Here is a 20,809-nt window from a genome sequence, read left to right as displayed (position 1 = left end):
AGACCTGGCTTACTTTATCTTCTGTATATTACTTTTGCTCTTAAATGCAGCAAAAGCAATTTAATGAAAAAAAAAAAAAGCTAAGTGGGCCCCCCAGTAGCTCAGTTGGTACAGCGTGTGACCCATACACGGAGGCTTTGTCCCCGCTGCCCAGGGTTTGAGTCTGACCTGTGGCCATTTGCTGCATGTCATCCCCCTTCACTTTCATCCCATTTCCTATCATCTCTCAAGCTGTCCTGTCAATAAAGCCGTGAAAATGCATTACATGTGTGCTGTAATCTACAAAAATATTATTTCCCATGTATTTTTCATGGCTGCACATGTTAGCTTCAAGGGAAAATGGCTAAGGTGGTTAGTAATTGTTGTGAGGCAAAGTTGAAAACAGGTCAGTTTCAGCTCAGCTTCATATGTCACTTTATTAAGTTCATAATAAAAGGTCAGCTCAATTTATATGGATTATCAACATTAAAATACCCCCTGCTCTGGGCAGTCTTTAGAGTAGACAGACTGCTAAACCAAACTCTATTCTAAAAGCAGGTGTTTTCTTTACGATAGAGCCATATAGTTTACACAGTAAAAAGTGTAGTTACTCACTTGTCACAAAGACTCTCTTTTTTATTTGCTTCAATCTACAGGCACAATTGGCACATATGTCCTTTGCACACTAACATCATTAACTAACCTGAGATGAAGTGTTTGATACAGTCAGACACATAGTGACATATTCATCCCCTCTGCAGATGGCCTGAAGCCACAGGTCTCTTCTGTTACTGTTCTTTGGGGAAGTAACAAAAAAAGTAAACTGTGGTGTTTTTTCACCCAAAGGGAGGCGTGGTCGTTCTGGCCACAGGAAGTATGCCTTCTCATTTAGAGCTTCTCATAGATCCTCACATGAACAACAAACCTGTCAGATCTATTAAACCATAACTGAAGTAGTAAATGCTCAAAGCAGTTTGCAAATCAGTCATAAATATGTTATTGTATAATTTCTGTCTCTCTGGCCATGTGTTTTCTTAGAGCTGATCCAGGAACAAGTGTTGCAAAAGAGGATATTTGTAGATTTGAGGGTGCTGTTGGGTGCTAGAACAAAACAAAGGAAGTGCATCTGTGTTGGGTTGGTGGTGCTGACACATTGACTGGCACTTCCTTATCAGTTAATGTGGCAGCACAAGCAAGCCAAATGAGAACAGTGTGATATTTAACAGATGAAGCTGGTGGCACAGGTTATCCAATTCAATTAAAACCTGGAGCTCTCAGTGTGGCTTTAGCTTCAGGCTTAAACTGACAGAGGCAGACAGGGAAAGAGAGAAAGGGAGATAGGGGGACAGACAGAAATAGAAAGATAAAGGAAAATGGTGACAAAGGGTTACAGAGAGCTTGGCAGTGTTGACAGCAGGTGACAGGAATGTACCACTCATCAATCACAAGCCTCTATACAGGCTTTCAAATATGAATCAGCTTTAGTTCAATGCAAAACTGTTTGGATTGTGATTGAAATTGGTTTTGGTTTGTTAATTGGTAGAAAGGAGTTGAGGAGAATTACATTTGTGCTTTGCACAGCATTGAAAAGTTACATTTAAAATAGTCAACAGTACTGTGACATTCCAGAAACTGTGTTGCTGTGATTCCACAGACCTTAAAGTCATGTGTTTTCTACTGAAGGAATAGTCCTGATAAAGAGTGTTTGCATTGTGTTTATACAGAGTGACAGGGGCATTTTTTTTTATCGGAACTGTATTAAAATGTGATTTTTTTTTCATTGCTGTTTGCCCCACAAATTAATTCCCATTTAGATTATATTGCCATTTATTTCCCATTATTGTGATAGAAGCAGACATCTCAGAGAGAGATATCTCCAAGTCTCCAAGAGATGTCTCCTAGCTGGTTAGCATGGTAACATCAGTAGATATCTATCTTTGACATAAATTTGACATTTCTTCACATTCTTTCGTTTGTTTCAGTCAGTTTTTAAATGATTACTAAAATTATACACATTGCACCTTTCAACTAGCCTCAATGTTTACTTCTCTCTCTCTTTTTTTATATTTATGACTTTTACATAATAATCGATCTTCGGTCACAGAAATTAGTTTTTTCAGTTTAAAGAAAAACAACAACAAAACTACTTTTATTTTTATAAAGCTGTTGTTGCATAGATGTATATCACATATTGTTTATAATTCTGGTAAAATTAAATATAATTTGGAAATGGCTGGGTCCGTATATCACAAAGGTCCATCAGTGTTACTACATTACCAATACTACAAATGTTTTTGTTTCCAGTCAAGTATGTATGGAAAAGAAGAAAAAATGTATGTACAGTATATGAGGTATGTTAAGGGGTCCATTGCACTGTACACAGGAGCAGGAGATGAGCAGGACAGAGAGTATAGCGTGAGAAGTTGTGCAGGTTGATGACCACTTTGTGGATGGAACTCGTTCAGTGGTGTACCTTGATGGTAACAGTCTGTCGCTGAAGGTGTTCCTGTGTTCATCTAGAGAGGCACGAATAGGGGAGAGGTATTTGTCCATGATGCTGAGAAGTTTCAGCAACATCCCTCTCTCAAGATCCACCCCCAAAGTTTGATATACATACAGCATATATAAATCAGGAAAAAAATGGCTAATCTGTCAATTCTTGAATTGTTTGCAGGTCTTCCTGAAAAGTGACCGTGTGTCCCGGATGGTGCAGAGCGGTGGCTGCTCAGCCAGTGACTCTCGAGAGGTTTTTAAGAAGCACATAGAGAAGCGGGTGCGCAGCCTGCCTGAGATCGACGGCCTGAGCAAAGAGACAGTGCTGAGCTCCTGGATGGCCAAATTTGACACCATCTACCGAGGTGAAGAGGACCCCAGGAAGCACCAGCAGAGAATGACAGCCAGCGCCGCCTCTGAGCTTATCCTCAGCAAGGACCAACTGTACGAGATGTTTCAGCAGATCTTGGGCATCAAGAAGTTTGAGCACCAACTCCTCTATAACGCCTGCCAGGTCTGTCCTCAACTGTAGGGTGTTTAATATATCACAGGCATTGCATTTTAGAATATTTGTGTGATGTGTCTGTCTATCTTTTCCCCTTCACTTGTTTATTTCTGAGACATTATGACCTATCTCTGGCCTTCTCTATTGGAACTTGACTGTGACTTAATTCAGCTGCTCCTCAACATTTCACAAGAGAGCTGTTTTACTAACATTTGTTTCATTTAAGAGCTCCAATATTAACTTGATAATCAGAGTGAATATTCATTTCAATTCATAACTCAGCCAGACATCATGTTCACAGTGGCTGTTTGTTTGGTGGGAGGGCTTGTTATTTTGTCTTAATCAAGCAGTTACGGCTTATGTATCCATCCAGTGGATGTTATTTTCAGTTGATTTAAGAACTGTGCTCGTGGGGGGTAAGAGCAGTAAACATTTGTGATTTACAAGTTATTTCTTTAAATTGACTCGATGGCTCTAGCACAGGAAAATGGCATCCCAATCCTTAATCCTGCCTATAGAGCTTTATTTGGCTCATTGGTTTTTTTAGCCAGGGAAACGGCTTTTGCTCACCACCAGACCTATTGCAGTCCATAAAAAAAACAATCTGACATGTGGTCATTGAATTCTTGAAAAAGGCTGCTCCAATCAGATAATTTCTTACTGCTGATCGTCGCAATCATTTTGGCAAGATGTGAAGCAGATTGCTGTAAACATACACTGCATGGCCAAAAAAAGTCACCACCTGGATTTAATAAAGCAAATAGGTAAGAGCCTTCCATTGGATAATTATTGCAGTGATTCATATGTTTCAGCTGGCAACAAGTTATTTATCCCTAACTGATGCAGTGAGGAGCTTCTCATTTCTTAAACAACCATGTCAGAAGACATATCCTGTGGTCGTGGAAAAGATGTTACTCTGTTTCAGGTAAAGAAAACAAGTAAAGAAAACAACTGAGGAGATTACTGAAACTACTAAAATTGGGTTAAGAACCAGCCGACGCATTATTAAAACCTGTAAGGACACTGGTGAACCATCATCTTCGAGGAACAAATGTGGTTGGAAAAAAATCTTGAATGATCGTGATTAGAGATCACTTAAACGTTTGGTGAAATCAAATCATAAAATGTCAACAGTAGAACTCACGGTTATGTTTAATAGTGAAAGTAAGAGCATTTCCACATGCACAATGTGAAGAGAACTCAAGGCATTAGGACCTACAGCTGTGTAGCCTTAAGAAAAACACTAATTAGAGGCTAATGGGGAAAAAAGGCTTCAGTTTACTAGGGAGCATAAAGATGGACTCTGGAGCAATGGAAAAAATATTTCCATTCTAAAATACATAATTACATAGTCACCATCAGTAAACAGCGGACGTCTGACTTTTTCACTTGCGGAGAGGGATGCTGTTTCCTGGGGGAAAGTTCACTGAAGTCTTGGTAGGGAGGGCTGACCGTCGCTGTGATTTTTTTCAAGACAGTAACTACAACATCACAATAGTGAAAGGAGATAAACATGTGGTGAGTTAAAGTTTTTTGCTGGGACAGACGCTTTTTTTCAGGCAGAAATGTGACGAAGAGTCGGTAGGACAGACAGGAGGACAGACAGGAGGACAGACACTTCTCCACATATAACTGCAGTATTTTTTTCCTCATGTAAATTGCTAAAGACACTACCAGTTACTACGTTACTCTTGTTTGGTCCTGTAACGTTGCTTTGCGGGTCATTTCTTTTATATTTGATGAGTGAAGGATCTGTTTAGTTGTCAGACTGTGAACACCATCAGACCGACATGCCCCCGCTCCATGCCTCCGGCTTTTTCATTCACACAGACGCCAGCTCGCCTCTGCTGCGTCTCTAATACTACCTCTGATACTACCCCCGGAGCCGCATCAGAGCCGCAGTGAAACTGTCCCCCTCTCCGCATCTGAAACTTTCACAGAGAGGACGATGCAGAGAATCGGCAGTGGTTCCCACACTCAAAGGGCAGTGTGAATGGGGCTTGTGTCTCTGTCTTTGCCAGCATGTGTGAGGTGACGAACAAGCAGTGAGAGGTCAGCTGACTACCTGAAGATACTGAATTGGCAGGTTTTCCCATCAATGGATTTTTTCTTCCCTGATGGCACAGGCATATTCCAAGTAGGGTCCTGCGATGTCTGCCGAATTGGCATATGACGATGTCTACAGTTAATCATTGTCACAGACGATGACATTGCTGTTTACAAATTTGAGGCAGCGTGTCCCCTCAGTGTTGTCGTAAGGCAGCAGTTGCGTATTAGCTCAACACTGTTTCCCACCATTGCTCTGACATGAATCTCCCACTGTCTCATCCTACAGAGAAAACTATCTCCCGTTACCACCGACATACATCCCTGTGCCAGGTTTAAGAGATCCTTTGTCTCCGCAGCACATGTCCGTAACTTAGCTTTGTTCAGCCTCATAAAACAATGTTGGCTGACTAGCCAAGGAAGCTAAGCTAAGAAAACTGTATAAAAATGACACGACTGAGAGAAACAGCGGCCTGCTGGAAAAGAAACACTGCTGCCACGAATTTAAGTGTCTTGGGATCGCCTGACTGAGATGGTTTAATAAGAAAATAATAAACAGGACGTGGTGTAGAAGGGTTTATGTTCGTAATGACACACTCGGGAGACTTCAGGTGCGTTAACCACGGCTTCTTTTATTTCTGCCCCGTTAACATACACACCTCTTCTTCCGCTTCCGTCAACACTCTGAAACACAACTTAAAGGCGCCACCTAACGGGCACATGTGGTATCACACTGAACATCTGTACATCCCCCTCTTTTAGGTTGTAAACCTCTTTTCTTTACTTTTAAGATTGAACTGCGCCAAACTAAAACAATTTCAATGATAATTACTCCCATCTTAACCAGGTATTCATAACTGGGCATTTTCAACTCATATTCAGTAACATTAGCACACAACATATCACACTCTGTTTTAGGAACAACAAACTGTTAGGCCCATACATTTTTTCAAAAGCCGGGGAAACTCCCTGGACTCCCTGTTTATTCACAAGTCCAGTCTATCTGGAGGACGGGAAACTCTTCCCGACCTGCTCACTGTCTCATCAGAGCAGGGCAGACCTCTCTCAGGGAGCACTGTCAGGTGAGCCCTGCTTCTTCTTAAGCTCCCTTGGTCTGTTTCCGCATTATAAGACCTTGGTGTTGAAGCAGGTCCCTGGACAGTAGCCGTGGTCTGCGCTGTTCTAATCCACACTCTCTGTCCTGGAACCAGAATTGGTAAGTCCTTTGTCTTATGTCTCAGGTTGAATGATTTTCTGTTTCGCTTTTATTTCCTTGTCTTTTTCCCTGAATGCTCTGAGGTTTGGCCAGGCTGGTTTCAACGCTTGTGGAGTGGTTGGAACTGTTGATCTTATCCTCCTCCCCATTAGCAGTTGCACTGGACTCAGCCAGTGAGCCAATGGTGTAGCTCTGTAAGCTAAGAGAGCTTTCTGGGGGTCTGGGCTTTTGCTGAGCAGCTGTTTAACTGTGTGGACAGCTCTGTCTGCTTCCCCATTGCTCTGGGGGTAGCGAGGGCTGCTGGTTGTGTGACTGAAACCATAGTCCTGGGCAAAATTGGCTAGGTCTGTGGAAGCAAACTGTGGGCCATTGTCAGTCACCAAGATTTCAGGTACTCCAAATCTTGCAAAGATTACCTTCAGCCGCTCCACAGTTGTAGATGTTGTCAGGGTTGGGAGGTTTGCTATTTCAATGTATCGAGAGTAGTAGTCTAACACCACGATATAATGACCATTCTTCCACTGAAAGATATCAGCTGCCACTTTTTGCCATGGTCATGCAGGTAGGGGCGTGGTCATTAAAGGCTCTGTCTTTGTCTGTGAATACTGGCAGCAGATTTCACATCTTTCCACCATCTCTTTAATCTGTCTTGTTATCCCTGGCCACCATAGGGATTCTTGTGCCCTTGCTTCACACTTAGTCATTCCCTGATGGCCTTCATGTAGCCTTTCCAGCATTTCCCCCTGCATGCGTCCAGGGATCAGAATCCTCACTTCTTTGAGAAGCAGGCCCTCTGCCATGTGGATGTCATTCCTCTCAGGCCAGAATGGCAGAATATGCTCAGGGATGCTTCTTCTGTGAGGGGGCCAGCCTTTTTCTGTGAATGTTTTCAGCTGCTTACAAATGCTGTCCGTGCTCTGAGCTTCCCTGATGTGAGCTAGTTTACTTTCAGTGGCAGGTAGATGTTGTAGAATATGGTCAGTGTAGGCACAGCATTCATTCTGCAAGCTCCTATTGGCCCCCCTGTCCTCTAGTCCTTGGTAGTATTTTGTAGTTGAACCTCAACAGTCTTAGCCTAAATCTGAGAATTCTTAGAGGTAGATCATCTAAGGACCAAGAGCCAAGCAGGGAGATTAAAGGTTTGTGATCAGTTCCCACTGTGAATTCCAAGCCTAGCAGATATGAGCTGAGTCTCTCACAGGCCCATGTTGCTGCTAGAGCTTCTTTTTCTATCTGCGCATACTGGACCGCTGTGGGTGTCAGGCTCCGTGATATGTACACAACAGGTCTCCACCTACCATCTGCCTGCCGCTGCAAGAGGACCGCCCCAGGTGCATATGAAGATGCATCTGCAGATTACATTGTTTCTTTCTTAGGACTATATTGTGCTAGGACTGGGGGAGAACTTTTTTTTTTTTTTATTTTTTTTTTCAAAGGCTGTTTTCTGTTGTGCGTCCCATGTCCATCTGCTGTCACTTTTTAACAGATCACGTAGGGGTTTTGTGAGTTCTGGTAGGCTGGGTGAAAACTTGCCAACATAATTTACCATTCCCATGAAATGGCGGACTTCTTCCACATTGCGAGGTTCTGGCATTTTCTCAATGGCGCTGATTTTGTATGGATCAGCCTTGAATCCTGTTGCACTTATGTTGTGTCCTAGGAATTTCACTTTCTCTACTGAAAATTCACATTTTTCATTGAGAGTGAGGCCAGCTTTTTCACACCTTTTAAGTACTTCCTGCAGTCTTTCATCATGCTCTGTTTTGTCTTTTCCATAGACTAGGATATCATCCACATGGCACAGAGCGCCCTTTGCCCCTGCATTGATTTGGGAGATACTCAACTGAAAATGTTCAGACGTGGAAGAGATACCAAAGGGGAGCCTCTGAAAGCAGTATCTTCCAAAGGGGGTAATAAAAGTTGATAAAGGCTGTGATTCTTTATGTAGAGGAACCTGCCAAAAACCAGATGTTGCATCTAATTTTGAGAAGACTTTTGCCCCCTCCAGCTGTGCCAGCGTCTCATCAACTGCTGGCAATATGTGTCTCTCCCTGCATACATTAAGTCGGGTGAGGTTCACACATATGCAGGGTTTGTTATTTGGTTTGGGAACCACCACCATTCCTGCGTACCATTCAGTCGGCTCCTCGATTTTTCTTATAACCCCCATTGCTTCCATCCTGTCTAACTCTTCTTTAACTTGGTCTTTCATAGGTAATGGGACTCTGCGTGGAGCTGAGAGAGCATAAGGAACTGCTCCATCTTTCAGTTTTATCTTGTAGCTTCCTTGTAGCTTTCCAAGCCCTGAAAACATTTTTGGGAACATAGCTCTGTACTGATGGCTCTTCTCTTGTTTCTCCTCCTGAACTGAAGCTACCTGTTGAATCAGGTTCAACTTTATTAAAGCAGGGAGGCCCATTTGTGGCATCACTAGGTTTGCCACCACATATACATTCTGCCTTGTTTCTTTCAGTTTTAATATGTGCTGTCATGATGCCCAAAATCTATAATGGAAAGTTATCTGGACCTTTAATCTTCTTAGGTGGTGTCATCAGCCTGTCATCACGTGCTCTAGAGTACAGGGAAGATGGAATAGCCGTAACTGAAGCTCCTGAGTCCAGTTTAAATGTTACCTTCTCTCCGTTCAAGCTGATTTCTTTTAGCCATTCCTCTTCTGTTCCTTCTGTGTTAACTGTCCCCATAAAGGCTATGTCATTTTCTGTGTCGCTATCCACTATAGCTTCCACTCTTTGATATGATCTGCAGACCGCAGCGAAATGTCCCTTTTTCTTGCATTTACGACACTCGGCCTCTTTGGCTGGGCCCTGTTTCCATGGGTGTTGTGGCATTTTACCGTATCTCTCACATTTCTCAGCATAATGTGTCTTGTTTACAGTGTTTGGCTTGGACATAGACTGCTCTGGCCTGCGTGGGGGAGCTTGTCTATAATGTGTTTATGGCATCCACATTAGCACCTTTAATTTCTGTGTGTGTCGCTCTTAACAGTTGCTGTTGTTTCCTCACTTCTTCCTGCTGCCTGACCTGCGTCATGGTCTTTGCCAGCGTCAGGTCTGGGTCTAACTGAAGCCTCTCTGACAGCTTGGAGTCTCTTATCCCGACCACTATGCGGTCTCTTATCATTTCCTCCTTTAAGGCACCAAATTTGCAGTGTTCTGCCAGTTTATGCAGATCTGTAATAAAGTTCTCTGCTGACTCGCCTTGTTGTTGCTGTCTGCTATTAAACTTAGCACGTTCATATATCACATTGTGCTTACCAACAAAATGTTCACCAAAGGCTTTTGTCACCTCTGCATAGGCTGCCTTCTGTTGGTCCGTCAGTGGTAGTGTATTGAGAATGTCGTCGCTCTTGTCGCGCATTACATACAGGATGGAGTTGACTTGGTAATCGTCTGGTTTTCCATCTAGCCCTGATGCCAGTCTGAAGCGTAAACATACACACCTCTTCTTCTACTTCTGTCAATACTCTGCAACACAACTCAAAGGCGCCACCTAATGGGCACATGTGGTATCACACTGAACATCTGTACACGTGGAGACGTAATGTTAGTGCACTGAGCAGCAACATACTTCTCGTCATTTCCTCTCCCCACATATCACAAACAACTCTTGCCCTATGGCAACTCTGAAGGGACACGCCACCTTATTGTGCTCTCTTGTGGGGAGCCTTTTAAATCACAATGTGATGATGGTCAAAGATTAGTAGTCGATGGCTGCCAGCCATCGGCGATGGACGATGGCATAGTTCATCGGCCTATATTCCAAGATGACAATGCTATGATACATCAGGCTCTAATTGTGAAATAGTGGTTCAGGGAGCATGAGACATCATTTTCACACATGGGTTGGCCACCAGACCTTTACCCCACTGAGAATCTTTGGGATGTGCTGGAGAAGACTTTACGCAGCAGCCTGACTCTCCCATCATCAATACAAGATCTTGACGAAACTCTGTACAGAAATTAATGTTGTGACATTGCACAAGCTTGTCAAAATGATGCCATTGCGAATGCGTGCCATAATCCAAGCTAAAGGCGGTTCAACATAATAGTGTGTGACTTTTGTTTTTGCTGGGCAGTGTATATATGGTGACTTCCATCAAGGAGGTTTTGTTTTCATCATCTGTTTCTTTCACTGGTTGGTTGATTTGTCAGCAGGATTGCACAAAATTTACTGAACGGATTTCCATGAAGCTTGAGTGGAGGATGGGTCTCGGCCCAGAATAAACCCCATTAACTAGCCGGATAAAGGGATGGATCCAGGATTTTTTTCTCATGGGTTTTAAAAATGGACCCTCCCACTCAAACATTAGTAAAGGCAGTAATGTAGGTTAGACTTAGACTTTCTTTATTTGTCATTCAAATTACACCTTACAGTGCAGATCGGAACGAAATGTTGTTGCAGTTGGCTCAGCATAGTACAGGATACAAACAGCAGCAAGTATTTACATAACAATAAATAAATATAATGTATAAACATAAAAAAACTATATCAAATATAAAATATATTGCACATGTGTATTATTATATTATATTGCACAATCCAGTGAAGCAGTCCTGAGTGAGTGTGTGTGTGGGTTTTATTTTGTGTTCAGCAGTCTTATGGCTTGTGGGAAGAAGCTGGATATAGAATCTGGCTGTTCTGCTTCGAAGGCTGCAGAACCTCTTTTTACAGTCCAGCACTGAGAACAGTCCATGGTGGGGATGGGAGGCGTCTCTGCTGATGTTATGAGCCCTGGTCTGGCGGCGTTTCTTTGCAATGTCCTGGATGGGAGGAAGTGAAGTCCTGATGATTTTCTCCGCTGTCCTCACCACCCTCTGCAAGGACTTCCAGTCAGAGGCACTGCAGGCTCCTGGCCAGACAGGGATGCAGCTGGTCAGTATGCTCTGCTCTGCATGCGCTGCTGAGCTTTCTTTAAAAGAGCTCCGGTGTTATGGAACCAGGTCAGAGTGTCTGTTATCTGCACCCCCAGGAACTTGGTGCTGCTGACTCTCTCTACTGCTGTGTTGTTGATGAGGAGTGGTGTGTGACTGGGCTGGCTCCTCCTGAAGTCGACGATGATCTCCTTGGTTTTGTCGACGTTCAGGGCCAGGTTGTTGGCTAGTCCACCAGATGTTTCACGTCCTCTTTGTAGGCCGTGTCGTTGTCATCATGGATAAGGTCCACTACTGTCGTGTCATCTGCAAACTTCACGATGTGGTTATTAGTGGTCCTGTCAACAATCATGGGTCATCAGGGTGGACAGCAGCAGACTGAGGATGCAGCCTTGAGGGGAGCCGGTGCTCAGGGAGATGACATTGGAGGCGTTGTTGCCCACCCTCAAAGACTGGGGTCTGTTGGTGAGGAAGTCAAGCAGCCAGTTACACAGGGGGCTGCTGAAACTAAGGGGGGCCAGTTTGCTCACCAGATGCTGCGGGATGATGGTATTGAACGCCGAGCTGAAGTCCAAAAACAACATCCGCACATGTGTTCCTCCCTTCCAGATGTTCTAAACTCAGGTGGAGTGCAGAGGAGATGGCGTTCTCTGTGGAGCGTTTAGGCCGGTAAGCAAACTGGTATGGGTCGAATGTGGGGGGGAGACCAGCCTCTCGAAGCACTTCATCATGATGGGGGTTAGTGCTACGTGGCGGTAATCATTGAGGGAGGAGACTGTGGGTTTTTTAGGCACCGGTATAATTGTAGCAGTCTTTAGACATGATGGTACCACAGCCTGGATCACAAGGTGTTAAAGATGTCTGTGAGAACCCCTGCCAGCTGGTCAGCACATTCCTTGAGCACCCGTCCTGGTATTTCGTCGGGCCCGCTGCTTTCTGAGTGTTCACTCAGACTGAGTGGCTGCTCATCCGGGCGAGGAATAGATTTCCTCGCAGGAGTGGTGTTGAGTGCCTCAAACCTCCCAAAGTGGTTATTGGGTTTGTTTAAAAAGTTGATGTTGTTGCCGCAGGGGGAAGGAGTAGCTTTATAGTCTGTGATGACTTGAATACCCTGCCACATTCGTCTGGTGTTTGTGGGGTCATGGAAGAAGTCCTGCACTTTCTGACCATGAGCACACTTTGCAACTCTTATGGCACGGTTCAGGTTGGCTCTAGCTGTGCCACCGTGTCACCAGATTTAAAAGCGCCATTCCGTGCTTTCAGCATGGCACATACCTCACTGGTCATCCAGGGTTTCTCGTTGGCCCGTGTGTAGATGTTTTTGATCACACTAACATCCTCCATGCACTTCTGAATGTATGCAGAAAAGACTCAGCATACTCCTCCACCCACGTGTGATGATTGTCCGTAGCAGCTGCCTTGAACACGTCCCGGTCGAAGCAGTCCTGTAATGCTTCCATAGCTCCTGCAGGCCAAACCCTCACCTGCTTCACTGTGGTTTTTTTCCTGATCAGCAGGGCCTTGTATGCAGGAGTTAGCATCACAGAGAGATGGTCTGAGGAGCCAAGGTTACAGCACTTGTGCCCTCCCCTTCCCCCACACAACCCGGCTCTAAAACGAGGGAGACCCAGCTGAAGGCAAACAACTAAGCACTTTTATTTAACAAAATAATATCATTTGTAACTTAAGGGTAACTAAGGATAAGATGAGGTGTGTTTTATCAGTAAAAACAGTGGTGTGAGTGCATGTGGTCATGAGTGTAAGATGTAATGTGTGCCATGGATGTTGGATGCTGGAAAACAAACAAACTAGTGGAGGGAGAAGTGAAGAGGAGAACAGGTAGAGACACAGCCATGAGAGATGGGGCTTTTATAGTGAGCGCACAGGGCCCAGGTGCTTCAACTACGAGTAGCTCCCTGCTACCTAACAATTGATTAATCAATCGATTGATTAATTGATAGATTCATCAATTAGGAGGAAAATTAATCACATCAAATGAATCAGTCTGATATCTGAAAGTTGTAAATTGTAATTGAACTCCATCTCTGTCTGAAAGAACAACACAAATGCGACTTAACTCAAGTTATTTATTGGACTACTAATGGACAAATGAGTAAGGATCGCTTAACATATATACATAATGTGGTGATAGATGGGCTGATGATAAGGCAAACTTACCAGAAAGCGCCGAGCATGGCGAGCAGACTCAGTGATCTACGGGAGCCATGATGACAGCCAGATGATAACTGCAGTACAGTAGGTTCAGTGAAGTAGCTGGTCTCACTTCTTCAGTATAATGCATCCAGACAAGGCCTATCTGAGGCCACAGAGAAGACACACAGCATGTGTTCACAGGTCTTGTTGCATTCAGCTACAGGCGGCAGAGTTGGGATGCATGGAGCCAAAAAGTCAAAAAAGTAATTGATTGCAAAGTAATGGTTATTCTTATAGCAAACTGCAGGCTTTGCTTGTGAAATCTTTGCTGTCTTTTTTTCTCAGTCCAGAGTTCATTCTGGAGCTATGTTTACTGTAGCTCTCTCTGTTAAAAGTGAAAAACAAAAGCCAGCACCTGTAAATGCATTTCTTTATATCATTATAAACATTATTACCCAAAACTCATTAGATAGCTGTGTTGTATCCTGTAATTCAGCAGATTCTGAGTTTAAGTTTCACAATATCAAAATGATAACACACACACACACACATATATATATATATATATATATACACACACATTTCTGAAGAAGTCTGAAGAAACCAGAGGGTTTATTATTTGAACTTTAGAATATTTTATTAACAAAAAAAATAGAACAACATGATGTGAACATTTAACTGTGCAAAAAAACATTTATCTGGCTAAGTACTAGTTTTACAACTCTCAAATGTTTTAGAGGTAGAAATCTGAGTAAAAAGTGCAAAATTACATAATGTAATCATTAAACTGTACAAACATCTGCTTTCACAATAAGAGTTAGCTTGCTTTGTAACTTTACCAATGTAAAAAAAAAACCTGTGAAAAAATCTGTGAATGCCATCAGAAGTACCTTTGGCAGGGCAGGAAACATCTCAAATGGTTATACAAGCAAGACAAAAAAGAGGATCACAATAGTCCTAGCATATTTAAGCACAACTGTAAAATAAAATAAAGTAATATTGATCATGTGCTGGTTTTACATCTCTCAAATGTTCCATTGCTAGAAATCTGAGCAAAAAGTGCAAAATGTAAACCAATCATTTTGCTACATCTTTTAGCTAGTGCACATCATATGTAACCCCATCATAGGTTTTTTTGTCTGAAAGACTAGTCTGTCCACAATGGCTGGCTTTAAAGCTGCCCTGTGGCAGGACACAATATTGCCATCAGTGCTAAAAGCGACGCTCTGAGGGTGAGCTGGTGGCAGGAATACACAGTGCTTTGCCAGGAGGCTAACTCTGGGGTATGTTGCAGAGTTGATCTTCCACCATGCCGGGGGTTGGTCTCGATATCTGCATCAGGAGCTAGCAGATAGCTGTACAGCACTGCCTCAATAGCCTGATGGTCTGTAAGACCAGAAGTAGGAACAGAGTGAGACTCCTTGAAAAAAGCTGCCCATTGTCATCTTCTTTGGCTGGTGTAGCTGCAGCAGCTCCTCTGCCTCCCCCTGGTGCAGTAGAGCTCAATGTGAGAATAGCTTGTCATATGCTCTGGATTTCACAGCCTGAACCTTTGATCTTTGATGTAGTGGGTCTTGAAACAAGGATCAACTAGGGATGCCATGTTCATGAGGTCATCAGTGGCAACGTCTGCACTTGTTATCTCCTTGGGTCTTTTGGATTGCTTTTCGCATGGGGTAATGCCCACAAAAGATGCCATGATGGACTGTTGTTTTGGTATTGCCCCGCTTGCATTGCCAACACTTATGGAGGGACTATGTACCTGCATTTCATGCTTTCAGTGTGGTCAGTAGGATGTTACCATTTCAGGTGATTGAACAGATTTGTGGTGTTTCCCAACTCTGTTGACTTTGTTCCCCTGTCTCGAAAATGTTCGCACACATGCGCCACAGTTTATAGGTGGGCATTCTCCCATCAAGTTTGTTTTTATAGATCCCAACTTTTGCATGGAATGTGGTGAACGCCTCTTTCAGGCCTGGGCTCTATTTAACCTCCTCTGTCCTCAGAAGCAGTTGTCTGTTAGCAGCAGCTCCTGAGAATCTGAAAGGACAGGAGCCGGGCAAACAGTCAAACAGTTACATGAGGCATATATAGGAGAGAGAGGCATTGTTTTGTTTGTTGATTCATTTACTCTATTTACCAGTCCACCATAGCGGTAAATATGATAATGTTTATGAGGCAAAAGAAGTCCACTTCACAGCAAGACAGGCTTGTGTGCACAGATGATCCACTATTTATGTGCCAGGTATTGCATCAATGGAAAATGTGCTGCTTGATAGAAAATGAGTTATTAATATATGCAGATTGTAATGATGATAACAGGGCAGAGAGCTGGGCCGTAAAGGAAGATTGATATGGTAATAATATGTCAAGTCATTGGCAGCTGGAGGTACTCAGCCAGTCTTTTGTCAGAGCTCAGTCTATAACTGGAGATACTGTGAGGGGTGAATCCTGCTCACTGTCAGGGCTCCTTTATCCTTTTCTCTTTCCTATTCCCTTTTAATGTTTCATTCCAACATTGGCTGAGGGAGTCGAGAGTACAGTATCTTTACTTTTAGTCAGCTAAATCTTCAATCACATCTTTTACTCAAAGCTTCAAACTACGACTCTGTAGGCGTACTAAGGATGGCAACTTTTAACCATTCATTTGTTAACTGCTGAGAATATTTTTGTCTAGTTACGCATGTCTGTCAATTTTTTTTTGCTTTGAGGCTAGGGTTGGGTGGTATCCAATGTTTGATCGTTAAACATTCCCCAAATGTTCCTGCAGTATATGCTATTGCCACCAGCTCATTACAAATCACATTGTGGGGCTTTGAGGACCCGCTAATTGCTGCTATACCGTATAGCGTGACGTACAGGTTGGTTTCTCTGTAGAGAACGACAGCTGAACTTGAGTTGAACACACTTCCTCCTGCTCCTCACAATGTCTTTTTGTTACAAACTGAATCAAACTGCTTTGTTTTGCCTTTTTTTTCATAGCGTAGCCCACGTAAAAAGCAGCTACCTAGCTGTGAGTGGCCTTCTCAATGCAGTGTGTAGCTGTAAACTGAGTGAAAGAGGGAGGGGCTGCTCACAATCTGGTATTTGCGCAATACACTGCCAGTCAAAAAATCTGACATATCATTGTCAATATCATATGGTAAACAAGAGGCAAGAACCCAGATTTTTTGAAAAATTGTATTGGTTCCGCAGTCAGATAATTGACATTAGTGTCCATCGACTACTATTCAGTGGATGATCAGGAAGCCTTCTGTTTCGGTGGGCATGAGTGCCACGTGGGTGGCCCACCCACAGCTACGCGGCAGTGTCATCCAATCTCTACTGAATAGAATAGTATAGGGATGATATATTATTTTAGGCTAACCTGGAAATTAATCACCTTGGTTCGCCTTGCTAATGTTAGGTTATAAATACATTGTGGTCACATGACTGAAACGTCACCACCACTAAGCGTATTCCTACACAAATACTATACAGGTTTTCTATAAACTGATCAATGTACAAGTTGTAAAGTTATTATAGAGTTATTATAGTATATATACTATAGAGAATAGTTTGTAACTAAAGTGGGCCTGTAAAGACGGACTAGTGAGGAGATGAGTCTCAGTGTCCCCTGTGATGACGTTTAATGTCCCTGACCACCAATGTACTCTCGTTTATACCCCTTTTAAACTGGCCAACAATCCCACTTAAACACAATCCCACACTTAAGATCAGGCTTTTGTGTGCAATGGAAATGTGTAAACTCTGCATTTACACCCGGGTCAATTCACTCTGCAGTAGACACAGGCTTTTATCACCTCGGCTCAGATGGGCTTTGATCTAAACGTTAGACCCGGATGAACACGCTAAATCCTGCTGCTCAAAGTGATGATGCGCTAACAACAATCGGTGGTGGTGTGTAAATAAAGAAGGAATTTGGGATGCGGTCTATTCAAGGACGTTTTATTACTGGACACAGTGTTGGAGGTGGAGCCCTGTTCATTCCTATGAAAACTGCTCAGTGGTGTTTGAAGCCAAAAAAGCTTGACTTCCCGGCGGTTTTAATACCTGGATCACCGACCAAGCTAGCTAACTTCCGGTTTAGCACCTGGCTAACTTGAATGGGGATAAAAATCGACTGAATGGCTCTAATCATGATAGTGAAACAAGTAATTTTGCGGTGGTTGTGAAGCTCAAAATAATTTATCCACTGTTTTATAAACGCTTCTTTCACAATGGTTCAATTGTCATTTTCTCTTGTGTTACAACTGATTCTGGAACAATTGTGACGTGATGTGACATCAGTGACGCACAACGTAACGCTTCAGGTAAAAATCACAGACTGGCTGCCTTGTCTGCGGGAAGTGGGAATAGGGTCAATAAGCAATTTTCAGTGGGTATACCTGCATTTAAAAAACCTGTGTAGATCGCTAATTTTGTTGGAAAAGCGGTATTAGACACTTGTTAACAACTGCCGTTTTCAAGACACATAGGTGCTTTATAATTCAATTGTGGGACATTTAAGAGGAGCACTGTGGTTTTGTGGAAGCAATTTTAATCAGAAGAGAAACATTTTTTATGAATAAACAAACTAAAAACAAACAATCTTTGTTTTCATAACTGAATAAACAAACTGACCTTAAAGGACAACACAGGGGACATTATTTTCCTTTGAGAAGAACTTATTTACTCAGTTATGGAAAAAAAAGAGAGTTATAATAGATAATAAATAAGACAATAATACTAGTGTTGTAGTACTCAAGATCGGTCTTGGTCTCGAGACCGGTCTTAAGACCATTTTTTGAGGTTCTTGGTCTTGTCTTGGAATTGAGGGCATTTTTACTCGGTCTTGTCTCAGTCTCGGACTGGGCGGACTCAGGTTTTTTGAACGAGACCGGTCAAGACCACTGCTGATAGGCTTTTTGTCCATGCCTTACTGATAAGAGTGAAAAAGGACCCTCTCAAAAACAGCTAATAACTTCAAATGATTGGTAGTGTAAAGATTTCCCCCAGCTAAAAAAAAAAGAAAACTCACATTTTGATGTTTTGTTATAATTTTCCTTTGATATATACGGTCTTAGTCTTGTCTCGGTCTCGACCTCTAAAAGTCTTAGTCTTGTCTCGGTCTCGACCTCTAAAAGTCTTGGCCTTGTCTCGGTCTCGGTACTCTCTGGTCTCGTTGGCGGTCTTGACTACAACACTAAATAATACATCATTAATATTGTACATGTCAAAACTCTCAGTTTGAATTTCTTCTCTAAAAGTACAAAGTGCCCCTTAAAGGTGTATTTTATGTCGTAGAACAAAATGTGTTCAGACATTTAAACCCATTAACAGTTTTAATAATGATACAGTTGCATTTTTTGTGCAGGCTTCTTGTTGTACATCCAACAGGTGTTAGGTTCTGGTCACTCATCGTGATTCCTAATATATCCTAAAAACCTCTTTCCATGTCAGACAGAGAAACAGAATTGAATATTTTTTCTGTCCTTTTCTGTTCTCCTCTTGTCATGGACAATTGCCATTTCTGGAGTAACCACTCTGAATTAATGAGGTGTAAACTGAGAAATTTGCTGCTGTCTGTTGCAATACAGCTCTGAAAGGAGACGTGGGGGAAGGGATAACAGGAGGCCTTGTTGGCGATGGTGAGGCTGTTACTATGCATTTGCGATGCTGCTTTGCAATCCTGAATGAGTTATCATTTTAATGTATGCCATTTTCACTTGTGTGCCTTGATTGTACGGCTGTGTGAAAGGTTTTCATGCACTCTGGATCCATCAAACAGCTGTGCAGTGTTCTTATTAGCCATTTGAGCCTGATCTTAAGGGAAATTTTTACTATTTACCATAAACTGTAAGAGAAAGTATGGAGCTCTTATTTGACTTGAATGAAAGGAGGCAGGGCATTATTATAGACATTCCAATGTCCCTTCTTTTCTAAGCATGGTGATCATAGTTCAGGAAAGAAGCCTCCTGTTTTCTGATCTTCTCTTATTTGCCAGGGATATTGCTGCTATTTCCTTAGGATATGGTCTATAGATAAAGTATATCAACAGTGCAATTAATCAAGCATATTGACATCTTTAGGAATGCTTACTGGATATTTGTCCCTTTTTAGTGTAAATACACAACATATTCAACGCCTCCTTAAAAATCTGTAGTTGGAACACAGCTTTTGTCTCTTGTCCTTTTCATCTGCAGTAAATATGAAGTTTAATCCACAATATGAAGGCAGGGATCTGCTTTGTAAAAAAACAATAAAATAAAAAATAAAAAAATAATAATGATAGTTAACTTTATGTGTATAGCTCCTTTCAAAACAGAGTTTACAAAGTGCTTTGACAATATAACAGAATAAACACTCAACAGTCGAGCCAGACACAAGGAAGCCTTGTCTAGGGTGAGTTAAAACAAGAACACAGAACAGAAAATGTAAAAACACAAAAGTTCCCTCTAAAAGGTAAGGATGAAACCAACTCAGTGCAGTGCCTTTGACGCTCTCCCAGGTTTCAAGACAGTTAATTAAAATAGCATGATCTACTGTATCAAAAGTGGCGCTTAGATCTAAAAGAATTAAAATTGCGCTCTCTCCTCTGTCAGCTGCTAAACAGAGGTCATTTGTTACCTTGAGGAGGGCAGTTTCTGTGCTATGTAATGCTCTAAAACCTGACTGGAACTTCTCAGAGATGGCATTGTGACACATAAAAGCTAAAAGCTGAGTTGAAACCACCTTCTCTCAAACTTTGGATGAAATTATTAAGAACTGTGGGAACAAGGTTGGGTTTCTTTAAAAGAGGTTGGACCACAGCATGTTTAAAAGTAGAAGGGAAATGACCATTAGAGAGTGAGCTGTTACCAATACTGGGCCCAACAGTGAGAAAAACCCCTTTGAGAAATTTGGTATGATAGTGTCAAGGCTGCATATAGTTGATTTCAAGTGTAAAATGATTTCTGATAAAGATGACAATGAAACAGGTTTAAATGTGCTAAAATAATTAAAGATGAGCCTAGTAGTATGTAAAACATGGTCGGGGGGCGATCTGTGATGTCATTAACTTTATTTGTATAACATTCTAGGGTTAGAATAGTTTGATGAAATTAAATTAGAATAAAAGGATGCTCTTGCTTCATTAACTGCATTTTCATACTTTTTCATTGCTTCTTTCCAGATCTCATAAAATACATGCAAACCAGTTTTCTTCCATTTTCCATCCTTTCTCCTACAATCTTTTTTTAATTCTTGTGGATTCACTTAGCCAGGGCTGCAGTGTTTTAAATGACTTTTTAACCCTGTAGAGGGCAACAGAGTCCAGGGCGGTCTGACAGATGTGATTAGAAAGGGAGACCAGCTCCTCTGTGTTAAAATTTGAATTAAAAGCAGTTAAAGAAGCATAAAAACTGCTGAAAACTTGCCAGTGGACATACAGTTAAAAACCCAGCAGTGAACTGGTGAGCTATGAAAAACTGGTAAAAGTGATAAAACCACACTGAATAAAACCAGTTTGTGATCAGACACACAGATATCCTCAGTATCAAGGTT

General features: G+C 42.2%; 1 protein-coding gene across 1 annotated transcript in view; it reads left to right on the top strand.

Annotated features, from left to right (window-relative positions):
- The window catches only part of cadpsa (Ca2+-dependent activator protein for secretion a), a 218,921-nt gene that overhangs the window by 40,113 nt on the left and 157,999 nt on the right, over positions 1–20,809 (top strand). Inside the window, exon 3 of the mRNA XM_073468331.1 lies at positions 2,654–2,986. Coding sequence (XP_073324432.1) covers positions 2,654–2,986 — 333 coding nt within the window. The remainder of the gene's footprint in view (positions 1–2,653; positions 2,987–20,809) is intronic.

Source organism: Pagrus major, chromosome 6, assembly GCF_040436345.1.
Source record: "Pagrus major chromosome 6, Pma_NU_1.0".
Taxonomy (NCBI): domain Eukaryota; kingdom Metazoa; phylum Chordata; class Actinopteri; order Spariformes; family Sparidae; genus Pagrus; species Pagrus major.
The sequence above is the reverse complement of the archived record's forward strand: the minus strand, read 5'-3'. Positions and strand labels throughout refer to the sequence as shown.